Source organism: Xiphophorus couchianus, chromosome 10 (genome assembly GCF_001444195.1).
Source record: "Xiphophorus couchianus chromosome 10, X_couchianus-1.0, whole genome shotgun sequence".
In the NCBI taxonomy this organism is placed as follows: Eukaryota; Metazoa; Chordata; class Actinopteri; order Cyprinodontiformes; family Poeciliidae; genus Xiphophorus; species Xiphophorus couchianus.
In genome coordinates, this window is record NC_040237.1 from 2,682,956 (window position 1) to 2,709,821 (window position 26,866).

The 26,866-nt window shown below is 36.9% G+C and overlaps 1 protein-coding gene across 1 annotated transcript; it reads right to left on the minus strand.

Moving 5' to 3' along the window:
* Positions 1-584: 584 nt before the first annotated feature.
* gpam (glycerol-3-phosphate acyltransferase, mitochondrial) lies at positions 585-26,866 on the minus strand. The gene is made up of 21 exons (XM_028029759.1): positions 26,668-26,866; positions 24,180-24,310; positions 23,912-24,031; positions 22,178-22,251; positions 20,218-20,331; positions 19,085-19,216; positions 18,904-19,003; positions 18,358-18,494; positions 18,182-18,281; positions 14,027-14,239; positions 12,963-13,076; positions 11,811-11,896; positions 9,810-9,919; positions 8,436-8,506; positions 6,821-7,088; positions 6,581-6,732; positions 5,329-5,406; positions 4,921-5,058; positions 4,643-4,832; positions 3,354-3,412; positions 585-3,258 (listed from the first exon to the last, which is right to left on the minus strand). Exons 2-21 carry the CDS (start codon positions 24,261-24,263, stop codon positions 3,142-3,144), a joined length of 2,457 nt encoding a protein of 818 aa, XP_027885560.1. The 5' UTR covers positions 24,264-24,310; positions 26,668-26,866; the 3' UTR covers positions 585-3,141.

A 26,866-nucleotide genomic window follows, 5' to 3' on the forward strand; every position in this document is an offset into this window, starting at 1 on the left:
CGTCACTGGTTAGTCATATAAAGACAACTTTTATATCGATGAGTTACTTTGACGGAATGGCCGATGTCCGATATTAAATTTTACAGCTAATATCGGCCGATACCGATACCATTCCGATAATATAAATTAAAATTTCTGCTGCACAAAGCAGCACAAATGTAGCATAGTTGATTGACATATTTCACCTGATTTTGTATATGTAGGTAATGGGGGTCAGTTGACCCTTGATGACCTTTGGAAACATTCATCAATATCGTTAAAATGCGAGTAGCACAAACTAAACTTTTTAAAATGTTTGACTCAAATTTTGTTTTTAAATTGAAGGTGTGGGAGCCAAATTCACACAGTTCTCTGTGTTGGTCCATCGCAGAAAATAAAACACATTGTGGAAGATTTAAAGGATGTGAAAACGTTTCCAAGACACTAAATAATTCAAATTTGACTTGATAAATAATATTTAAATCAAAAGTGAACTCTTCCAAAATCTTCCACTGCAACTGCAATAAAAGCTGAATTTAAAGTATTTTATTATCCATCCTTCCCAGGAAAGATAAAACATGTAGACAAAAGAAAATACACCTTTATTGTTATTCTATTGTTAATTTATTTAAAAACATCATCTAATAATGCCATTTGTGCTTTGCTTCAATAAAGCAACATCAAATAAAAACAGTTCGTAGCTGGTGATCCTCACACAGAAACCTCAGATTTTCTCCTGCTAAGGTTACAATCTACAGCTACGTTTCAGATTCCTACATGAAAAATGTTCACATGCAACAAAATCAGAAAAAACAAAACCAAAGTAAACTACAAATAGTTTAAAAAAAGGCAACTGCTCCCCATGAACAGGCATTTTTAACATCGAAGAAGAATTATTATTGTGAGATGTTGATAATGCAGTTTCAGTAGCATCAACTCCCACAAACAGTTCATAAACACCAAAACCCAAACCGAGCTTTTCACCTTTTCTGACGCGAATTCACACACTCACATAAACCCTTACTCTAATAAATAAGTTGTTCTGTCAGATCACTGTTTTTAAGGTAAGATATCGTTTTCAGACGGAGTTCGGGTCAATCCGAAGAGTTAGCGGCGACCAGAGGAAGTGCACAGCGCAGCGTGTGCGGTGGTTTGATCTCTGCAGGCTCAGAAACGGCGACAAGGAGTTTTTAAACATTTAAACACATTCACCAGTTTGCATCACATTTCCATCGGCGTCACTTACTGGTCTGTCCTTCAGCACGCTGCAGGATTCCTGTAAGAAGCCTACAGATACAATTCATTTGTACATACAGTAGAGCTGACCTTAACGTAACCAAACAAAACAAAAAAGTAAATGCAAACACACACGGAAAATACATTTGAACAAACAGTAACCAGCAAAAATGAAGCCCGTTTTCACAAATATCCAGTCGTTATAAATTCTAAACCAAGAACCACAACAATGATTTAAACCTCCTTTGACCCTGTAATAATAAAAAAAACAAACTTCGTCCTCTGTTAGCCTGCGCACATGCAAACACGCAGGCTAACACGGAGGATATTTTACACAGCTGTTCAATTTAAAATTCAAAAACTTGTTAATTTCTGAATTAGTAAGGAAAAACAAATATATTCACATTTTCATCTCACAATGAACAGAAAAACTGATTGTTTTGCATTTACATGCAGCGATATAATACAGTGTAGCTTTAAGTTAAATTGTTTTGACTTTTTTTTATTCTCTAATTTGAGCAAAATGTAGGAATGCTCTGGATTTAACTGGGCAGCTGAACGTGTGTTTGTGGCAATGATTTCATTTAACAACCAAGAACATTAACATGACCTTTTTATTTCTAGCTATCCCTCTTCCACAGACCGGTTCATGATTTCTCCATGTGACATTTTCACAAACTCATTCTTCTAAATATCCAACAGATGGGGAAAAAAGTAGCTCCTTCAGTAATGCGTCGTTGGAAAAAATATGCTGTGTAGGATTAAATATTAAAGTTTTAAGGAGTTTTTGAGGTGGCTGCGTTTAAATGATGTGATGGCTGGTGCTGTGTGACGTAACATTCATTGAATAGTATTTGCAGAAAGATTATTAATGATTAAAAGTCTTGATAAAAGTGTAACTGAACCGAGAACAGTGGATTAAATGCACTTAACTTTAGCCGGTTCACTGCTGATTGCATCTGATCAGTTAATACAGGTGCATCTCAGTAAATGAGAAAATCATCGAAAAGTCAGATTATTTCAGTAACTTGATTCAAAAGTGAAACTAAATGATGTTTTTCAAGTGGTTATGTCTGTTAATTTTGAGGATCTTGGCTTATAACGAAACATTACTGTGTGAAATTAATTTATATTTCACTTTTTGAGCTAAATTACTGAAAGAAACGGACTTTACAAAGTCACTGACTTATTGAGAGGCACTTTCTGTATTTCTGTACATCTGAACGATTTTGCAGCTGAATGCTTTGATAACTGAAACCAGAAACTGTACAGAACTGCTGACCTCAGTGGTACCGAGAGATTTAAACATATTTTTCTCCAGAAATATCAGAATATTTACACGTTGCGGCTGGGATGCCATCTTTCAGCCGCCCACAAGTCTTTAAGTCAGACATGAAAACATTAATTGACTCCCCATATTGTGCGCATTTTCTACACTACAACCGAGACTTATGTACATGAATTTGCTTTTGAAGACAAACTACATTTTTATTTTCCTTATAGTCGATATTAGAGTGCACTAAAGACATTTTAGCAGCTTTAACATACAAGCAGAAAGAATCAACATAAAATTCTCCTGTTTGTCATTTCTTATGCAAAGGTAGCTTTCTTCTTTTCAGATTGCTGTTTTGATGTTATCGTTTTCTTTTTATATACACACTATTAAAATTTTTGACCAGGGCAAAACATTTAAACTACGTTGGCAATGTTACCAAAAAACGAGGGGATTCCTGGAGGTACCTCTTCTGGCTGGAACGAAAAGGAGGAAGACTGGCTTCAGGTCTCTTCCAGCTGACAGCGAAGAGTTAGCGGCCGATGCATGAAGGCACTTCCCGGTAAAGCTTTCCGCAGACTAGCACCTGGGATTGTTTGGAAGTAACCAGTAGAAGCCCTTTGTAAAGGTGAGAGGTCTTAAAGGTTCCCCAGTCACAGAAGCGTGAAGCTTAAGATGTATTGGAGGAGTTTATTCCGGTTGGCCTGAGGTTGAAAGGTGCTGCTCAGCTCCAGAACTGACACTCTGTTTTCTAGTCTTTCCTTCAGGACCTAAAGAGTTGTCCAAACAGAGGAGATAGAAGTTAAAGCTTCACTCTGAGTTTCTGAAGCCTGCAGAATAAACCGCGTACATTAAACATGCGCACCCCGAGCTCTTTGAATGTCTTCACCGTGTTCTTAACCAGATAGTGAGTTGCACTTTCACCTGAAAAAGAAAATAAGACAAAGTTAATCAAGAACAAAAAAGAACTTAATTTATAAAAATTGTAGGACTTAAAACTTTTATATCAGAGGTTTTCAAACTCTATGTTTTATAAAACCTGCCTACAACATACAAACTAAATAAATAACACTTTATGCCTACAACTGTTAAGGATACCAAGTCTATTTTTTGACAGCAAAGCTTGACAAATATTCACTTTTCATGCCTCAATAAATGTATTCTTTCACACTAGATTAACTTAACGTGCAACAAGATACTGCAACCTTATAATAACTGAGGAAAAACCTAGAAAAGGAAACCTGCTGTCACTCAATGAGTTTCTAAAACCCAGAACTCTGTAAAAGTTTTGTTTTTCAGATTTCTGCTTTACAAAGCAAAGACACTTTTTAATCCCTAATAACTTCAAATGACATAATTAACAGAAAAACAACAACTCAGGTTTAATTTAATGTCTTTGTAATACTCAAAGTTATCTTGAAGTAGCATTATAATACATCATCTTCACAAATTCTTCACTAACATGGTAATCTTTGATGAAGGAGGAGAAACTGCAGCTAACGCTAGCTTATTTCCACTGTTTGTTGACATGCACTGGTTGATGATTCACTTAATAAAATGCTCCTTGTGGGTCTGAATATTTGCTTGATAAATAAAACTTATAGAAAGTTTATAAATTCAGTGCTTTGATCCACAAAATGTTGCAGATAAAATGTTTTGTTAATAAGAAATGAAGTGGGGAAAAAGACAGAAGGTGCATCGTATGGCTGTTGAAAAAGAATATTGTAGTAATCGATTATTGTTACGACTGACAGGCATCGGTCCAAGCATCGTTGGAGCCCAGACTAACTAGCTAGCTAACTAACCAACTACCTAACTAACTAACTAGTCCGCTCACTCCCTCACAACCTGGAAACGTTGACGTTATGCTGCTAGCAGTTAAAGCTTAGCAACAACTCACAGGCTCAGAGTCTGTGAGAGCGCTGCGCAACACAAATAATCACCCGGCTGGAACACGGTGCCTTAGTTGATAAAACCTAATTTAATGAACATAAATTACGTTTATTAAATTTTCCTGAAGGAACTTTAATAATCAAAGTACTCAAATCATTCGAGGAGTCGTTACAGCCCTCCTGCACTGAACAATAAGTAAGTATGACCGATAACACAGTGAGCATTTCAATGGCAGAGAGCAGAGCATGTGTGCAGTCTTACCATAAGCAGCCACGCCTCTCTCTGTCCGTGTCAGCAGGTATTTGAAGAGCCTCAGGGTGAAGTCGGACTCAGGCATAGGCTGACTCAAGCCGTGAACAAACACGGCGGCGCCGCTGTAGGCCTCCAGCACTGGACTGAGCAGGCGCTGGAGGAAGATGAAGAACTCCTGATGCTCAGCTGACAGGCTCACCTGGTTCAGAAAAACAATAATCATCTACGCGGTTCTTGGAAGTGATTTCAAAAGTTTAAACATTTTGAGCGGCTGCATGAGAGCAGACCTTCACGTAGCGATCTCGCTGCTCCTCCCCAAAGTCGCTGTCTTCGTCCTCTTCGTCGCTTCTCCAGGAGAGCGGCTCGGAGAACTTCTTAGGCCAGGGTTCCTCAGTTGGGCTGGAGTTCATTTCCTCCTGGTCCTCCTGAAGCACAAAAATAAAACGAGGAGAACTGGGAAAAACGGTTCCATGCACCACAAATCTGGAACAAACCTCCAGAAACTGCAAAGATGCTGAAACACCGAATCCCTCCTGTTTAAATCTGCCTTTGATTCATAATAACTGGAACATATTTGATGAAAATAATCTAATATTTACTGATTGTTGGTAACTGTATTATGTTTGTATGATGTAAAGTGCTTGTTGTATTGTCATTTTTGTCCAACAGAAGTAAAGTTAAATCTATGAACTTACTTCAGCCACATAGAGAACCCCATACTGGATGAGTCGGCTCACTGCGTCGTTCAAAACCTGGTAAATAGTCTGGCAGGGCTGCAGGATGGAGAAGAGAGTTGTTGTTGTAAAAAATAGAAATAATAAGACAAATCCCCTGTAGCAGGACTCATACACTTTTCTCACAATAATTCAAGAACTTAGTCAAACTTTTCCAACAGAAATTAGATGAAAACAATACCAAAAATAAACTAAAGAAGACAGTTTCAAATAGTGAATTACCACTTTTATTATTAAGATGTTCTACATTCACCAAGAGGGACAAGATCAACTAAAATATAATTACATTTTATGCTTGAAATGTCTCTTACACAGAAAGTTATCAAAATTTTCTTGTTAAGGTTTCTTGATTTTAGAAAATAGAAATAACTTAAGTAATTCTAACTGACCTAAAACAAAATAAATTTGATCTGATTTAACTTCAGACAGTGAGAAGAAAAATGTGTATGTGACTTATTATCTTTAAATATCTGGATTCAACTTTAAATAATGCTTTTCAAATGTAGAATTTTAATCAAGTTCATTACAAAACTGTGTAGCTTGAGTGTTAAGCACTTTCAATAACTTTTTATATAAATCAAGCACTTTCCACACCCTGGAAACACCTAATTGCACCAGTACAAACTCTGCTGTAGGAGAAATAAGTTCTCACAATGCATAACATAAAATTGTAACAGCAAGGTTTCCCCCAGAAAACTTGCTAAGCCTGGTGGTTGGGCACTCAGCAGTCATTCATCCAGTGGCCCGTCATGTTTTTCAGTTAAAAAATGCTTAAATTTGACATGAAATTTTAAAATATCACTTGATAATTATGAGTTATTGAAAGATTGGCACCTGAACAGCAACTATAAAGTCTAAAAAAATGCAAACATGAAAAAAAACAACAAAGAAATAAGCAATGTTAAACCTGGTGGGGGCACAAGTAAAGCTTGGTGGCCCGCCAGGCTTATAATACACTGGGGAAAACACTGCTTGCAGCTTTAACTGCGTAAAATGTGGATCTACAAGATGGACTAAATACAAATAAATTCAAATATGTGCCACATTTTCTATGTATATATAAATACATTTTATTTTACATGTCATGTAACTTCCCAGTAAAACAAATTGTGTCACCAGCCTGGTGACACTGAGGGAAACTCTGAGCAATCACATCTTTCTTAAATTGGAAAGTGCAAAATTTCCAATAATGCAATCCATGTGCTGGACTTACTGATGCCACCGCCACCTCGTTGGTCAGGAAGAGGGAGAGACCTGCCGCCTTGTGGATGAGACGCTCCTGACTGAGCAGAAGGCTGCTGCAATCCTTGGGCTGTTGAGGAGACTCTGTGATGAGATCTCGCTGCAGTGACAGGATGCTGCAGGCTGGAAACAAAAAAAGCATTTAGAAATCCTCCACATATGTAAAAGCTGCAGCCGAGCGACACAAGCAGAAACAGCTGGGTCATCGTACCGATGATCGCGTCCGGGATGAAGACGTGGAAAAGGCCGTTGCTGTAAAAGTTGAGCTCGAAGAGAGCGGGCACGGTCTGACAGGCTGCGATGGTGAACTCTCCGTTGCGGTTGGCGCTGCCGGTCACGTTGATGCATTTTTCCAGGAGGTGGAGCGCACGCATGACCACATCCTCAGAGTCCCCTGAAAAACCCAGGTCAAAGTCTCGGGACAGAATCTCCTCCTTCATGTTGAAGAAATCCTCTACCAGCTTGGTCAAAACAACCCCCTAAAAAGAATAAATAAAACATTTTAAAAGACCTTTCTGTGAACAGTTGTTTTTAGATACTATGCAGTTACACCAGAGAAGCTGCAGAGGGCAGGCATGTGCCACAAATGTGCAAAAAATTGAAGGGAGAACACATTTTAGAAAACCAATCGGTACTAGAGTTAAGTCAAAGTGCTCAGCTAAAGTTTTCACACCCCTGCAACTATGTAACATTTTCTCATAAGGCAACTATAAACCTAAATGTATTTTATTGGCTTGTTATGTGATAGACGAGCGCTTTGGGATGATTAATGGAGCTACAAAAGGGTTAAAGGTGCACCAATGTATCGGCCGGCTGACTTATTTGTGCATATTTCCTTAATTTTGAGAGATCTGTGATCGGCTGATACGTGATCGGCTTGATTGTAAAGCCGATCTTATCTACCTCTGCCAACCACTGTCCTCTTCTGCTCTGTCTTTAGAGAGGTTTGACTGATGTCTGCAGTTAACAATATTCACTCCACTGTTGCCAACTCAGCGACTTTCTTGCTATATTTAGCAACATTTCAGACCAAAAACAATTGGTATTGGCCAAAATCGGAATGGGCAGATCAGGGGTTTTTTTAAAGATCGGTGATCAACGATCGACAAAAAAAAAACTGCAATCGGTGCAGCCCTAATTGAAATGGCTCAGTCAAAGTCCGGACCTACTCTTGTGTAAACCTGACAAAGCCTGTGCTGCTTTACAAAGAAGAATGTGATAAATTTCACCCTCTTGATCTAAATCAGGTAGAGATGTACGATAAAGGACTTGCAGCAAAGTCAGAGCTCTAAGATTCTTATTGACAAAAACAAATGTAAGATTCTCTTTCCATTTCATCTATGGCTTTTCCAGAAAAATGAAACTCAATACAGTAAATAAAAAAAATTTAAGAGAGATGAAAACAACAGGTTTTGCTGGATTATTATCCTGCTGGTCGCAGTAATTATTGTGATAAATGATAATATTGTTATTTTGAGTTTTCAAGTAACATATTGATAGTGGTATAATAAAGCAAGTTTGCTCACTCAAAGACTTCCCACTGAAACTGGAAGATATTTTAAATGTCCAAAATAAAACACAACAACCAAAAAAGTAAATAAAATAAAATAAAAAGGAGACAAAAACCACACACAACCAAAACCATAAATAAAATTGATTATAAAATCTCTGTAAACAAAATATTTGTCAACAGAATGGAAATAATCAAGCTCAGTTTAATATTTAATCAATTGATTATTGCAACAGGGTTATGAATACTTTTGAAAAGGACATGATACTTACCAGTAAAAATGATAAACACACACAGACAGAGATAAGAAACTCACCTGTCTGTGTCGGTACAGAAGCAGACAGGCCACAATGTGAGTTGACATAATCGCTGATGATTTATTAGCAGCTGTAAGAGGAAAATGAGCAGCAAACATGAGAAAATATAACACACAATCACATTTTTTAATTTAATCATCAAAACGTTTTCATGCAGTACAAAAACATAAAACCTTACCAAGTATTTTATTCCAGTTTCTAGTGCAAATATCTTAGTAAACTTGAATTAAGACAAAACTAATTTAAAAGTAACTTACCAGCAAGATATAGAAGCTTGTTTTAAGTAAATAATTCCTTAATATTTGTGAAAAATTTCTTGTTCCATTGGCAAATTATTTCACTTAAGGTGAAACTGTCTTGTTTTAAGTGAATTTATCACCACCGATATTAAGGAATTATTTACGTAAAACAATCTTCTATATGTAAGTATAGATACTTATAAGTTAGTTTTGACTTATTACAAGTGTAATAAGATACTTTCACTAGAAACTAGACTAAAAATGCTTGGTAAAATTTGATGTTTTTGCAGTGTGAGCAAAAACAAGAAGGAAAACATCAAGGAAAAGACATTTTCAGCTGCTTTATTTCTATTGAATTCAATTTAATTAACTTGTCCTCATCAATTATTCTGAATACTTCTCAGTGTGGGGAAACCCAGCAGAGACGGTTTCTGAAGGAAGCACCCCACTGAGAAATGAAAAAACCTCTGGCAGAAGCAGATTCACAGCCGGAGATAACCTGCCTCAACTGGTTTGGAGAGGACAAGAAAAAACAACCTGACAGGTTAAATAGATACTTCAAATATCCAGAATGTTAAGATCATCCAAGTGTTTGTGGTCCCCTGAAAACACATTAGAAATATAAAAGATTATGTGCACTACCAAAGCACATAACTCTAGGTTACTAGAGTTCATCTCCAGCGTAGCGAACACACAAAAAAATGGTGCTGCATTCTTCCAGCTTCTCTCCTCCCTCTCTCCCTATTGGCTAGAAACAACATGCCATCCAGCTGACTGCTCTGCAATTGGCTGAACAATAAATTACAAAAGAAAAAGGAGCTTTTGCTTGCATCTGAATGAGGAGAGGAGAGCCAGTCTCTGCAGTGCTACCCCAGGGCACAGCGCCCTGAGTGATGTGATCCTGATGGGCTGATGCTGCGCCACGCAGTGCTGGATTTCAATTAGGATGAAAGATCGTGTTTCATTGGTGGACAGGTGCAGCTTTAACGAAGGATGAAAATGAGACCTGTGCACTCTGAACACTGAAACTGAATAAAATAGGAACAAACAATGTGCTCCAGTGTTTTCAATAAATGCTATAAGTGACTATGCTAAAGGTTGCTGTAGATTAACTGGAGTTTGTGAATTTCTTACTGAAGAGGACGTGCTTGGCCAGGTTGTTGATGACATGTCGTCTAAAGAGTTCGTCTGGGACTTCTCTGTTCATCACTTCCTCTTCCTGCTCTCCAAACTGACCGTCAGCCCTGGAACAATAACAAACAGTCCAAGACATTAGGATATCACTGCATTGCAGAAACACCAAATCTTACCACGTATTTCTGGTCTAGTTTCTGGTGCAAATATCTTAATACACTTGAAATAAGACAAAACTAACATACAGGTAACTTTATAGCCAGATATAAAGAATTGTTTGTTTTAAGTAAATAATTTCTGAAAATTTGATGAAAAAGCACTTGTTCCACTGGCAGATTATTTAACTTATAACAAGACATTTTTCTCATGTCATAAGTAAAAACAATTTAATAAATATTAAGGAATTATTTAGTTACTTGGTCTTATTTTAAGTGTAATAAGATATTTGCACTAAAAACTAAACCAAAATTACTTGGCAAGATTTTTTGTTTTTTGCAGTGTAATTTTATTCATACACTGAAACATACTTATTCCAACAGGGTTTCCCTCAGTGTATTATAAGCCTGGCGGGCCACCAGGCTTTATTTGTGCCCCCACCAGGCTTAGCGTTGCTTATTTATTGAAGTCTTTTAAAAAGACTTCAATAATGTTTGCATTTTTTAAGGATTTCTATTTAGTGTTCAGGTGTTAATCTTCAATCTTTCAAAAACACATAATTATCAAGTGGTATTTTCAAATTTCCTGTCAACTTTAAACATTTTTTAACAAAAATAATGACTGGCCGTTGGATGAATGACTGCCCTGGCATCCAACCACAGGGCTTACCATATTTTCTGGGGGAAACCTTGTAGCCTACATATATTTAAAGTTGAAACCAGATATTTAAGTATAATAATAATACACAAACACGTTTTTTTCCTCACTGTCTGAAGTTAAATCAGACCAAATTTCTCTTGTTTTAGGTCAGAATTACCTAAGTTATTTCTATTTGCTAAAATCAAGAAAACTTAGCAAAAGCATTTTTTTAGAGACTTCTTGTAACTTTTAGGACAGTTCAAGCATAAAATTTTGTTGCATTTTGTTACTTTTTGAAGAACAATTTTCTTTGCAAAAACTTCAAAATTAATTTTATTTGTTGTTTTAATTTATTTTGGATATTTAAAATGTCTCCCAGCTCCGGTGTTAAATATTCATTAGTATTTAAAGTTTACTGATCTTTGAGAATGCATTCTTGTGTTACCATTATATCACTTAAAATAGTCTCCAAACAACAATATTGTAGTTTATCGCAATAACTTCTGGAACAATTTATCGTCCAGCAGAATTTGTTATCGTGACAGGCCTAGTTGGGCATAAATTAATGATATTACTGATGAATCCTGATCAGAGTTTTTGTCTTAAATTGAATTTACATTCAATTCAACTCCATAAAAGGTGACAGACTACAATCTTTGTTTCACCTTCATATGTTTAAGCTGCAATCTGTCCTAGAAAATACATTTCAGATCTGAAGTTGATGCCTTACAAACGTTTTTTTACCACAACATTTAAACACTGAACCTGTGTTTCACATTTCTTTGCTTCTTTTATATCCAAGCTCTTTGTCTGTCTCAACATGTCCCAACAAGCCTCACTGCTCGGTGAATAAAACAAACCTTTTGGTATGCAACTGCTAACTTGTATTCATTCCACTTTTTTAAAGCGATATAAACTCTGAAAAAACAAACCGAGTTGGAGATTTTAGACATGCTAAGAGAGGTTGCAGCTGTCATAAGGAACATTCTGTACGGCCGTCTCTGTTTTACTAAGATGAACTGGAGCAACCTCTCCCAGTGGAAAGTCGAGGGCTCAGATCTCAGATGACAGACGCCGCTGTGAAGCAGCAGGAGGGAGAAATTAGCTTTGGACATAAAGGCTGTCACATCTCAGGCGAAGGAACATCTGGTTTCTGCATTAACGACGGACAGATAAAAACACTGTGGATGAGGAAAAGTGCATTACTGTGCAGAAATGATGTATGGCATCAAGGCGTTTTCCAGGGACACTGATGGGGGAACATGACGGCTCCTCTGGGTGTCCAGGTACTCCTAAATATAACAACAGGGACACAAAAGGCTTTAGGACTTTTAATTAATGACTGACGCACTGAATCAAGATCTTAAAATACTTCATTAAAATGCTTAACAGTAAACATTGTTTATTTCAAGTGTCAAGAGTTTCTGCTTTGCCTCATGAGACCAATACGGTTTTAGAGAAACACAATTCCTGTTAAAGTTTCTGCAGAGCTTTAGAAAATTTTACCTTTATATTTGTGATTATAGGACAGATGTTCTTTTTTTCTAGCATGGACCCAACTTACTGATCAATGGAAAAATAAAAAGTGGTTCCTCATCCAGCCTTTTTTAAAAAAAATCTTTTAAATTTTTGAGCTATTGATCTGACTAAAAATACAGGGAAGTTAGATAAGCATCTATTTTTTTTTTTAAAGGAATGTGTACTTGTCTTTCCCTTTTTGAAGACAGGACATGTGTTTCACATCATATATATGCTCCAGAAAAACTCACATACAGTTAAAAAATTTATTTTTTGCCAATTTCTTAAAAATAAATAGTGAATTATAAAAAATGCTTCCAGGTCATTTATTTTATGTGAAATATTCAGGGAAATACTATGACTTAGTATTAGTAATAATACCAGAATAAGGTCATAATATTAGGATATGAAGTAATAGTTTTATGAGAAATAAAAGGAAGAAAGTTTTTAAGGTATCGGTTTTACAAATAAGGAAATTGTTATCAGTAGCAGAACTTTGAAACAACTGTCCAAACAAATGTCTATTAAAGAAGCTTTCTTCTTTAAAACAAATATTTTTTATTGTGATAATGTGACTTTCTCCTTGCAATATTGTGTCCTTATTCTGCTAATATTTTGACTTTATTCTCATAATACTATGACCTTATTCTGGTGCCCAGTAACATTACGAGGAATCTCCTTCACCACCGAGCAAAAATACTTAAAATTAAAATGAGGATTTTTACCAAATCTTTCAGTGTGATAACACGTTGCTGCACTAAAATAAATAATTTCAAGTATTTTGGACACATTTTCAATAACAGTAGCGGCTCCATTGGTAAAAGGCCGGTGCAGATTCACCTTTAGAGAGAAGGGCTGGTTGAAATCAACTCGAACACAACCGTAGTTTTTCCTTAGCATCCGAAACACTCCACATGCTATTCCCCACCAACTCTCATTCTGCTTAGGTTTACCCTAAGGAGCACAAAAAACAAAAAAAAAATTAATTAATTAAAATCTGGATTGGGTAATTATAGATCAGAAATAAAAAAAAAAAAGACAAACAACAATCCAAAAGATGAGTTAAGAAATACATTTAGCAAGAAACCATATTTTTCTCTTTTAAAAAATATAGATATGTATTTGTTCTGTAAAAATTTCTTAATTAATTGATAATCCAAAAAAAACAAACAAAAAAAATCAACAGATTAACGCTACATTGTATTGCTGTTAAGTCAAGCAGAAAGGAATGAGCTTTTCACATTTTGATGCTAGAAGTGTTTATTTTTTCTGCAGATTAATCCTTTGCTACAAATGATCAAATGTACGGTAAGTGAAAGTTATGTTTTTGCATTTTGGGCAATAAAACCACTATTTTTCTTTTTAAGAAGCAAGTTAAACATTTGCATCTTTTAATGCATTTCTAATATTGTATAAAATAAGCTTAAGTGGTTAAATGTGGAAATTGCAAAATGTGCTGATCTTATTATCCAATTAAATAATCACACATATACATAAATGTACAGCTCTGGAAAAAATTAATAGACCACTTAAAATGATCAGTTTCTCTGATTTTGCTCTTTATAGATATATATTTGAGTAAAATGAACATTGTTATTTTATTCTATGAACTACTGACATGTCTCTGAAATTCCACGCAAAAATTTACTATTTATTAGCAGAAAATAACCAAAAAGAAGCAGCGCTTTCAGACCTCAAATAACGCAAAGAAAACAAGTTCATATTTATTAAAAACAACAATACTAATGTAAGAGGAAGACTCAGGAAGAGTTCAGAAATTAATATTTGGTGGAATAACCACCAGGTTTTCAATGGGGTTCACTGCTGTGGTTTCTTATTTTTTCCAGAGCTAAATAAACATTTGTTGCCAAAGTAAGGAACACAGGCATCGTCCAAGAGCTTACCAGCTGCTCGCTGTTATAGTTGCCTTCAATGATGCGGTCATACGAGATGCCAACTGGCACGACCAGCACGTCTCCGATTGCCCCTGTGAGCAGCGTGTCGACCACGATGGACAGCATGCCCGCGCGGGGTGGAAACGGTTTACCGCTGCGGGACCGCGTACCCTCCAGGAAGACCTCCAAAAACTGCTCCTGCCTCAATAACTCCTCTGTGTACTGCAGGAGGATTGAAACAAAGAGTGCATATGTGAGAGGAGCGGGCCAAAGGTCGACGACAAAAAGCAGCGTCCACCATTAAACACTTGAGGTGAAAATGTTTACCATTGAATAACAAAAATTAATCCAGGGATAATGAGGAAGTGAGTGTAAACAAAGCGATGTAGGCTACGTTCGCACTGCAGCCCAATTTTTTTTCCCCCCTTAATGCGACCTGTAGCTGATCTTTTCATGACAGTCTGAACAACACAGGAATTTCGAATGTGACCCAGGCCACTTGGATATCCAATACTTAAGCGATTCAAATGTGACCTAAATCTCAATGGCCAGGTTGAATTCATCCCACCGGGACATCATTTATACTCGACAAACGTCGCTATTCTGCATCCTCATACGCTTAAGCGGGAAGAACAACAACAAACTACTAGGATAAGGATTAAGTTGTTAATATCCTGGTTCCGGTCAGACAACAACTTCAAAATCGTAAACTATGCTCCACTGTTAGCATCAACGTTTACTTCCGCAAACACTTCTTTTTTACTGAGCACCCTCTCTGTGTGACGTTATTGCGCCCTCTACTGTGCATGCGGGACACTTCCAGGTCGTTTGCAGTTCACACTGGAGATCACATACAGGTCGCTTATATTTGGAAGTGTGAACGATCACAGCAAAAAATGTTTTTATTGATTTGACAAAATTGGATTTGGGTCACTTCGAGCTGCAGCGTGAACGCAGCCTTAGTTCGTAAGAAAAATAATCCCTGAATGCAACCTTTAGACCCGGGCATGTTCAGGTCGCAGCTACGCAGCGTAACCATATCCCTCTAGGTTTAGCATACAAACAGCTGTCTCTTAAGAAGAGAATTTTGTTTCCTGAAATATAACATAGATAAGGTCACAGAGTCCAAACTGAAAAGAGAAAGAACATTCAGGCTCTAAGAGAGCCATTTTGGTCTTCACTGCTTCTGCATTTCTCCCTGTGAAATCTGATACTCTGCTTGACAACATTTCAAATGTTGTGGCAAACTTGGATTATATTGTCAGTTCAACGAAAAAAACAAAAAACTGGTGCTCGTCATTTTGAGTAGCTGCTTATGCGTCTTGCAGATAATTCTTATCTAAGACGCCGTGTACAGTCAGCTCGGCTGCACTCTTCAGACGTTTCAGTTTTAAAACTTTGTCAGCTAAATATCAGAAGTTAAAAAAAAACAACAAAATAATTTACAATGTAGTGCAAAAGTATTCAGACCCGTTGAATGCAATCACATTTTGCTACGTTATTAATTTCTGTGTTTTCTACTGCGATTTAAAGTGAGAACAATACAAAGTAGCACATAGCTATGAAGTTGAAGTTGATTTTAAAAGCTTTTACTTTGTAAAATGTCTCAGACTGAGTCAGGTTAGAAAGAAAGCACCAGTTTTCAAGCAGATTTGAGTCTGGACTTTGACTAGGCCACTCTACTACAGTATATGAATATGTTTTTATGCAAACAATTCCAACGTAGCAAGTCTTATACCCTCTAGTATTGCAAAATTACTTGGATTTAGTTCAAAACAATCTTCTCACCAGTTCTGATGAGCCTTCCTGAGATAAAGATTCCCACAGCATGATGCTCCTACCACCATGTGCCACAATGGAAATGGTGTGAACCCAATGGTGCGAGTTATTTCCTGCCCAAGTACCGGGAGCATTCTGCATCCAGACCCATGTGACCAGAGAACTTTCTTCCATGTTTAATGAGTCCCACGCATGGCTTGTAGCAAACTGTAAAAAAAGCTTTTTATTGTTTTCTTAAAACACCAGCTTTCTACTTGCAATTGAAGGCAGCTGCTTGCTGGATTTTATTTTAGGGTGTCAGATTAGGGCTGTAACGATTCCTTAAATGATTCAAGTACCTCAAAATTAATCGAGGGAAATTTATCTGCCTCATAGCTTTGTTAAATTATGTTTTATTATTTAGAGCACCGTGTTGCGGTCGGGTGACTGATTATGTTGCGCAACACTCTCATTTCCCCTTTGAGTTGTTGATGAAAGCTACGTGTTAGTAGCAAAATACCCAATTTTCAAGTTAGGTATGGCAAGATTTTAGTGATTCATGATAATATCCGGGTTTTTATTGTTTTTGGGGGACCAATAAACATCCTGAAATTGACTGGCGTGATGCCTGAAGTACGGCAGCCTTTCTCCTCAGAGCTGCTGCCTAGTGGTGGTGAAGAGCGCGGCGGGTGTATTTATACAGGTGAGCGGATAGACTGAACACGACGGGCGGCTGTGCTTTAGTTGCTTAACGTAAGCATAGCTTTACGAACGAACCAGAAAATTTACTTCATTTCATCCCGGGGTGGCGGAGCTCATTGTGGCGGTACATGGCTGGTAGATGCGTTTCTGTGACGAATGAAGGTGTCAAATCCCGTCACTAACATAAACACAACAGCTATAAATGGCTGGACAAAGTGAGAGTTCATCAATTACATTGACTGAATATGAATACATTAACTAAAACTTAAAGTAGACATTTTTTTAATAAGAGTATTTGTGAGCCTGCCTCTTTCTTGTTAAACTGAATATAATTTCAGATTTTTATATAACTTTTCTTCAGGTTAACTTAGAAAGTGAGCTTATATTATTACAGGTTAATTTTCTAAGCTACAGAAAAGTAATTCTTAGGGATGCTCAAATATGAAAAATTGGACTGACGTTAATATCTGGCAGTAACACTGCTGTTATGTTAGCTTTACCAATATTTTATAAAAATTTTTATCCAATTAATCAATTAAAGAATAATCTATGAATTATTCTCTTACAAATACTAATATTACTAAAGTATTAGTTTACAACAGCCCTATGTCAGATTACAGAGACTTAATACATATCCACACGCCATTCTACTTATTTTTACATTTTATTTTATACTTTCTTCTTCGACATTTGAAGTGTTTAGCTGCAATGTGACAAAATACAAACAAGCTCACTTTACGTTTGAAAGCTTCTGTCATTTAAAGCTTCTTAAAGCGTTTAGAAAGTAGTTATTTATGTTTTTTCTCCTTCACTGTGGAGCTCAAACAGGTTTTCTGAGTAGAAACCTGCAAAGCTCTATTATCTGGCTGAACAAAAAAAGGTTCTCCATCAAGTTCTGGCTTAAATAGACTCTCTTATTTCCTAGAAAGCTTTTCATCCACACACAGAAACCCAAAACCTTCTACCTCTTCAAAAATGCTGAACCATAAAAGCTTTGAAACTTGCATTATGTGATGGTTTACAGGTAAAACATGGAGGCCGATTTAACCACCTGAGCTAGCATGGACGTCTGCGGTCACAGAAGCTCGTAAACCGATCAGGAGATCTGAAAACGAATCCTTAAATGAACAAGTCAGAAGATGCATAACTCGACCCAGAAGGTTTCACATGCCAGGATCAAATTTACTCAAATAAACATCAGAGGGACATTTTACAACGTTGACTGCAAATTTAGCAGGTTTGAATAACTTCTGATTAGACCTGTCACAATAAGCAATAAATCAATTAATCGCATTATAAATTTAAACAATTTCTTATAAATTTCTCTTTCTGCCAAAAACTGGATGACAAAAGTCTTCATTATGGTGCTTTGGTTTGAACTAGCCCCTTTTTTTGAGACTTTATTATTCTTTTTTTTTTATTTCTGTTGTTTTGTTTGTTTATTTCGGATATTTAAAATGTATTCCCAGTTCCAGTGCTAAATGTTTATTAAAACTGAAAGTTTATTGATCTTTTGAGAATGTGTTCTTGCATTATTATCGTTTATCGCAATAACTTTTGTGCGCAATTTATCATGCAAAACAATTTGCTAAAGTGACAGGCCTACTTCTGAAGAAGAAATTTTGCACTGAAATAATGTTAAAAAAAAAGTAGAGAAGCAAAAACATCAGCATCTCATTGTGTAAAAAGAAAATAACGACTTACTGCATGCAACAGCGACCTGTACAAAATGTCTTTCTTTCCATCCACTGTCTCCTCCATTCTCCGCCGGATAAAAAATCCACCGAGTTTACGAATCACAGTGCTGAATAAAAGGGAAAAGAGATGAATTTTGTAGGTATGTTAGGTCAAACATTATACGAGGTTTTGCAGCTGTTCACCTGAGGATCGGGATGCTAAGATTGTTTCCAGCTGCGATGTGGGGCGCCTTGATGTTATGACAGAACAGAATCAGAGTGATGAGTAGGTAGTCGATGTGAGATTTGTGGACTGGGAGAAAGACCATGGGCAGTTTTCGCTGCAAAGACCAAAAAAAAAAAAAAAAAGATTGACTAAAGAAAAACTGTATCTATTCGCAGAAAACAATAAATTACAAACGACTACTGCATATGTGGGACAGAGGGATAATTTTATCAGGCATTTTTCATCTCAAAATTGCTTCTGCAGACTCAGTTTACACAGTCCTTTTCAAAGTATCGTAGGTTAAAATATACGTAACTATGATGGATGGACAGTGGACAAACAGAAATGAAGGCCCCAACCTTCATAGAGAAAGAAAGTCTGAAACTTTTCCGTGAAAAACTCTGAATAGTTGGATGCAGTACTCTTAACCTCCTCTGAAGCCCAATGATGAGGAAGAGTAAATATACACATCACTAAGTAAATTACGGAAATTTAGTCGTTTCGCTTTGCGAAATGATGCTAACCTCTGAGGCAGCTTTCTTCACCATCTCCAGCTGTCCTTTGTGGATCTGGATGCTCCAAAAGAAGCCATTGAACAGCCTGAGGAGCACCCACCCTGTCAGCCTGAAAGGATAAAGTAAAGTAAAAATGGAGCCACAAGCCTGTTTTTTTTTGTTTTTTTTTAAAACAGAATGATCCTGAAACCTGATGAACAGCGGGGAAACGTTGGCCACCATCTCTTGGAGGACGGCTCTGGCTTTCTGTTTCACTTTACTGACCGGCTGACTGACAGCAGTCTCTGACTCTGCTGCAACATTCAAAATGGTAGATTCCACCCTGCAGATTACAAACACGGATCACAAAAACATCTAAAATCAAAACATCTAGTGTCTCTTTGTTCTTTTATACATTTTGCATTCACAGTAGCTGTTACGCTGACTTTCCGTGAGCAACAATCAATGAAGCAAATATAATTTCTGTCCCTTAACTCTCTAATTTAGGGGTGTCAAACTCTTTCATTTTGGGGCAAATCCAAAATCTGAACATTTTTAAAGGGACGGTTGCACCAGAATGTATTACTAAAACCAATTAAACTGTTAAAATATCAATAAATAGCTGTTCCTCCAAGATTTTGTGATTGCTTTGGTGTTTTTTGCGTTCAAAATTACAGATTTTGTGATGCTAATTTAGAAATGTTTGTAAGGATTTTTTACAATATTTGCAGAAGTGTATGATGTTGAAAGTGGCTTTTTATTAGTGGCCGTACCGGTCATGGACTATAACCTCACATCAGGTAAGGGTAAGGCAGCAGTCACTTAAACCAAATGTTTTTGGCAAATCTTGAGAAACTTTGCAGTAAGAATCTGTAAAAATTGGAGGGACTTATTGATTTAATTTGGAGTCTAAAGGGCCACATAAAAATTTACTGCGGGCCAGATTTGGCCCCCGGGCCTCGAGTTTGACGCTTGTGCTTTACGCCCTAAACGTAGCAGCGACAACCCAGCCAAATTTGCAGTACCGTATTCCCGCCACACTTAGCGCCATCTGAAAAATTCCAACGGATTTGCACTTTCCAGCCAATATCAGGTTATTACGGTAATTTCACCCCCCGCCGTAGCAGGGAGTGAAATTAATCTGAGGAGAACTCCTTTAATAGATGGTAAAATGCAAAAATAACTTGCCAGACATTGAAAGTTCCAGTTGTTATGGATAAATGGGCAGATATATTTACTCACAGGACATTTAAAGGACTGCGTACAATTAAAATGAGCAAAAAACTCCAGGCAGAGTTTAGATTTAGGACATAAAGGGTTAGAAAAGGTCACGTCGACCCCCACCTGCTGCTGTTAAGCACATTGTCGACCATGTTCCTGGTGAACATGTCCTTGTGGACGTCTCTCTCCGTAACGAACAGCACATAGCTGAGCCTGCGTGCCAACCAGCCCCGCTGTCTGCAGCATCAGACAAAGACAGACCAAAACACAAGGCATCATTCGTTTTCCCCTCGTAAAAGTGATGAAAATACACGCAGGGATATCCTGGTGATTTAACATTAGCAGATACAATCAATAACTGGCACCCAGCTTTGTCAGTAAATACAATAGTGATATCCACTTTTTTCCAGCGTATTATGTGCTCACCCACAGAATACAGCCAAAACAAACATGACCAACATATTTATTTAAGATTAACAGAGGTCTATGCTGACCTAGTATAGGGGTGTTAAACTCATTTTCATTTTGGGACAAATCAAGATCATAAATGCTCTTAAAGGGCCGATTGTGCCAGAATGTATTGATAAAACTTGGTTCACAAACTGTTAAAATATCAATGAATTATTAAAATTAAATAATATGTAGCTACTGAACATCTTTTCAATTCCTCCAGGGTTTTGTGATACTTTTTGAGATTTTTGAAATAAAATTTAAAGTATTTGTGGTACTACTTAATAATTATTTGTGATATTTGTACTTATTTATGACAGTAAATGTGACTTTTTATTACTCGCTGTATAGATTATGGACTATAATCTGACATCAATTAAGGCTGAGGCATCTGTTTAGAACAAGTAAGAAAGTTCTACAAAAAAAGTGCTGGGATTTGTTGATTTTGTGTGAATTTCCACAATAATCCTGCTGTCCTGCTGCTTTGGACCAGGATTTGACTGGACCAACCTGAATGCCATTTGTGAAAACCTGAAATACTGATGATGAAATGCAAAATGTAGCTTTACTGCATCTTAGTGGTTCCAGGTTTTCAAGTACACACATGGCATTATTTTAATAAAGTATCGCACATCTGCATTTTTAATTTTTGCCCCTCAATATCAAGGAGAAAAAAATCTCTTCTTGGAGCATCCCAGTTTATTTATTTATTTATTATGTCATTTAAAAAAAATAATAAAGCTACAAGAATTCAATATTTTCTTTTAATTTTAGCGCTCCATACCAAGATGATCATGTCCCTTCTGACATCATGTTATGAGATAACAAAAAATATGTATTATTAACATAAAACAGTCATTTTTGTGCATATTTAGGCCTGTCACAATAATCAATAAATCAATTAATCACATGATAAATTAAAACAAACTCAATAATTTCCATTGACATCATTCTTTTTTTCTCTTTCTACCAAAAACTGGTTGATAAGACTTCAGTTTGGTACTTTGGTCTCAACTAGCCCTTTTTTGAAGGACAATTTTGTTTAAGACTTCAAAATTCATTTTATTGGATTTTATTTATTTATTTTTAATATCTAAAATGTCTTCTAGTTCCACTGTTAAATGTTCATTCAAATTTAAAGTTTACTGATCTCTTACCATTACATTACGTAAAAATGGTCTCAAAACAAAAATATTATCGTTTATGGCAATAAAATTTGTTATCGTGACAGGCCTATGTATATTTACACCAAGTGTATGTTTAAGTTGTTTGAGGTTTTAGCTTAACTTTTTAAGTTCTCCTTTCTTAGGTGGTTGCATGTGTGCAGCGTCACTTGACAAACACGTTAAATAATCTATAAATCCACTTTTCCACTGTGTCACAGATCAGGCCATTTGACCTGAAGCCATTCATTATACACACATTGTTTAGGAGCACAGCACCTGCCTGACATGTACTGATTATATTATTTATAGGAGAAGCATCTCAAAGACATCCGACGCCAACAGATTAACTTCTTCTACCAGAACGTGAGTTTGTTCTTCTTTTTGAGGGTACTGGGCAGCTAAAAATAAAAAAGAGTGTAGCTCTGACTTTGCTAACTAGTAGAAGAAAGAGATTGTCTTCTGTTTACCTCGTGTTGGTCTCGTTGATGTAGATGACGTTACGAAGGCCCAGAGATGGAATGCTGGGGTTGAACAATTGTTCCTGCAAAGAAGAAGTAAGATCTAGCAAATTGTATTCCTTTCAGTTTGTTGAATAGATCTCAATTGATATTGTCACACTGTTAATCTGGTCAAAATGTGTAGCATTAATACGCTTCAAGCTTTTTTTTTAACGTTACAATATGATTACAAACATAAATGTATCTTTATGCATTTTTTCGCATGAAATCCTAAAATATTGTGGTATGTAGTATTATTTTATTGCAGCAGCGTTTTATTACACCCTGGCTCTAATCATTTGACAGCTTTTTGTCCAGAATTGCTCTACATTTAGCTGCATCCTTCTCATAGATTTGCTGAAGAAAAGCATAATGCTGCCAACACCATCTCTTACTGTGCGATCTATAAGTTTGTGACAAACTGCAAACTCCCTACGGCTTCCATTTTGGCACATTTCTATAAAATATGAGAACTTCCTATGATTTTTCTTCTACTTCCCATATAAAATGTATTTGACGGGATGTGCATGAAACTAACACAATGATATAACATCATGAACATGAAGGAGTCTTTATGAACGTTTATGACTGCTGTCATAAAATGTCATTCGGTAAATAATGACACTTCTAATGCGAAATTGCATTAAAAGTTTGTTTAAAGTGTCAATTTTGCATTACTCCGTAAATAATGACACTTTTAATGTGAAGTTGACAATTTTAATGGACTTTTAATGCAACTTAGTGTCATTATTTACCGAATGACACTTCATGACAGCAGTCGAAAGCATTCATAAAGACTCCTTCATCTTCATGACAGCTGTTATGTCATGTTTATGACAGTGTCATGTCAGTCTTATGCACACCCCATCAAATAAAATGTTAATTAAATTCAATTTTATTAAAACACATTGAATGGTTTACATTTATGCCCTCATGTACTCCTCATGTCTGACCTACAGTTGCAGGATTTCTGTGCAAATAAAAAAAGGAAACAGGGAAATGTCAAGGTGAGTCAGTGACACAGCAGTTATTAACGTCAGGAATTTAAATGATTTTATTCCTGAGAAAGGGCAACTGAATACCTATCATTCTCGCTATAATTCACTATTAGAAAAACTAATGTCTTCAATGGGGACAATTAGAGCAGGGGTGTCAAACTCATTTTCAATTTGGGCCAAATCCAAAATCTGAACATTTGTAAAGGGACGGTTGTACCAGAATGTATTACTAAAACCAATTAAACTGTTAAAATATCAATAAATAGCCGTTCCTCCAAGATTTTGTGATTGTTTTGGTGTTTTTTGCGTTCAAAATGACAGACTTTGTGATGCTAATTTAGAAATGTTTGTAAGGATTTTTTACAATATTTGCAGAAGTGTATGATGTTGAAAGTGGCTTTTTATTAGTGGCCGTATCGGTCATGGACTATATCCTGACATCAGGTAAGGCTATGGCAGCAGTCAGTTAAAACCAATGCTTTTGGCAAATCTTGAGAATATTTGCAGTAAAAATCTGGAAAAAATTTTGGGGATTTGTTCAAATTTTGCAGATTTGTGAAAAATTGGAAGGACTTATCGATATAATTTGGAGTCTAAAGGGCCACATAAAAACTACTGTGTGCCAGATTTGGTCCCCGGGCCTTGAGTTTGACACATGTGAATTAGAGTCTTGAAAAGAAAAACTGCAGTAGGAGAGAGACTTTACCCAGCTCTGAGGTGTACAGGAGTGACAGCATCGGCCCACAAATGGCCGCTTTCTGTTCAGCAGGCCCTCCTTCCACGTCCTGGCACAAGAGCGCAGGACTGACGGACTGGTGCTGCGGTCCTTGAAACACAGCCACACAGAAAACTCAGTTAGGATGAAAGCAGAACACATTTAAAAAGACTTCAAAAAGACCACACTTACAACATTTGAACTAATTTGTAGCTGGGATTCCATACAGCGGTACAGTTAATTTGCACGTTTGACTTACAGGGTCTTCGTTGGGATGTTTCCAGCGGTTGCACCACTGCTCTCCATTGCTGACCGGCAGCAACAAGCTGTCGGACAGCTCCATCTTCACTGCTGCCTCCTTACAGATCACACGCACCAGATGCTGGCAAGCTGGGGAGATTTTACAAACATCAGCCTTGAGAATATCCTACCCATTCTGTGAAGAAGAGTCTGCATGTTCCCTCAGCTCGGACACAAATTCACCTCCAAATAAAACCTGATTTCATTTCTTACCGAAATGTTTTCACACTTAGGTTTCGTTGACTTATTTGCTTTCATATTGCAGGAATTTGTCTTGAGCACAACATCAATTAAATTATGCGCACACAAAAATCTGAACCACTATTCTACATTTTTTATAAACTAAATTAACATGGATGTGCTTTTTAAACGTCCCAATGCCTTGCAAAACTATTTGTACAACTGCAACATTTTCACATTTTGTTATGTTAAAACTAAGCCTGTCATGATAACAAATTCTTCTGGACAGTAAATTGTTCCAAAAGTTATTGCGATAGACAATAATATTGTTGTTTTGAGACCATTTTTAAGTAATATAATGGTAATAGCATAATAATACAAAAATACATTCTCAAAAATGAATAAACTTTAAATTCTAATGAACATTTTACACTGGAACTGAAAGACATTTTAAATATACAAAATAAACAAACAAAATCCATCCATCCATTTTCTGTTCACCCTTGTCCCCAATAGGGTCAGGAGGGTTAAACAAACAAAATAACAAATTAATTTTATTTTGAAGTCTTGGTAAAAAAAAATAAAATCGTCCTTCAAAAAAAAAGGGCTAGTTGAGACCAAATCACCAAACTGAAGACTTTTATAATCCAATTTTTGGTTGAGAGAAAAGAAAAAGAGAGAGAAAAAGAAATAAATGATAAATCAGGCCAATAGAAATTATTGCGTTTGTTTTAATTTATCATGTGATTAATTGATTTATTGATTATTGTGACAGGCCTAGTTACAACTGCTTAAAATTCAGTTAATTTTCAAAAGGGTCTTATTCAATAATTTGAGAAATTTGATGAGAAGACTGCGACAGACTGGCGACCTGTCCAGGGTGACCCCGCCTCTCACCCGGAACGTTAGCTGGAGATAGACACCAGCACCCCTCCTGACCCCACTAGGGACAAGGGAGATAGAAAATGGATGGATGGATGATGAGAAGACAAACGGATGATTTACAGGAAAAATTATGGTACTTTTGGATTTCTTCCGGGATATTCTGAGTTCCAGAAAAACAATTCAAAATTTCATTTAAAGTTTATCCATACCTGCGATATCCAACAGGAAACCGTTTCACAATAAAGGAAGTTTTCATTCTGACTAATCAAAAAATAAGTTGCCCCAGCAAACTAAGAGAGCACACAGGTAGCATGAAGTAAGCAGAGATCCAACAAAGGTACAATGGGAACTAGGTCAGTGAGTCACTTTATGAATGAGTGTAAAGCTACTAAATATCGTATAGTGTGTGTGTCAGAGGTGGGATAAACTGTGTCTATTTAAGACTGTCCAGAAATGGATTAACAGCACCCTGAGCTGCAGTCCCTTTAAGGCGCTGTGATCCTAGTAAGTGATGCAAATGCAGATAAGGGAAACTGGATTTTCAAACAGGCTAGTGACCGAGAGTAGTCCTGCAGATGGGGTGAGTTTACTGGGCAACAAGCTGAAGAATCTGGAGGGATTAGGTAACAAGTAAAAGCGGGCAGAATGAAGAATTAAGAGTTTCAATACAAAAGCAGGCCTGATATAACCAATCACGACCATGTGAGTCATAAGAAAGGTGGAAAATAAAACTTTAAAACAGCAGAGAAAGGATGTACTGTTCATACCAAATTAAACTAGATTCATCTTAAAGCGAGAACATGCAGACAGGAGCACATATTGTAAATACAGTGTATGCACACCACTGGGTTAATCCGTCTCACACTGTCTGTAATAACCAGGTCAAACAGGAGAGGTCTTTGTGACAGATGGGAAGCGCAGACAACAATAGCACAAACCAAGCTAGCCTCACCCTTACAGAGAGGCACTGTAATTTCGCCTCTCCAGATATAAAACTCAAGAATGCGCAGAGTTATTTAAACGTGTCCTCAGCAGTTTCTGCTGTCACAGTCTGTAGCTCTCTGCAAGGCATGCTACTGCTGCTGAGCTTCAAGGGGGAAATCCTTAAACAGCTTAATCAGCCAAAGTCTAAACATTACATTAAGACCAATAAAAATGAGGATCCGTCCATCATAATGACCGGATTGTATATTCAGAGGCATCACGTAACCGTGTCAACAACGTAGTGTGAACCAGCGCTTCAATACAGGTATTGTGCCTTTGACAATACACGAGCTGCACCGGCTACTATCTCTTCCCCAGCATTGGGATTGTGGATGCTAGCATCAAGGTTAGCTACAACAAAGCTAGCTAAGCGAGAACAAACCTCCCCCACGGCTTACCTTGATTATTCTCTTACGCTGAGTCATATTTCAAAAATTAAGCTCGTTGAAAAACCACAAACCGGCATGTCGCTGAGCGTTTTACCAACCGGAGCAGTCGTTCACACGCTTAAATTGTGAGGAACGAACAGCGCAGCGCTGACGGGAAAGGGATGTATGACAAGAGGCGAGCGCACACCACTCGGTAGCCGTTTTAGGA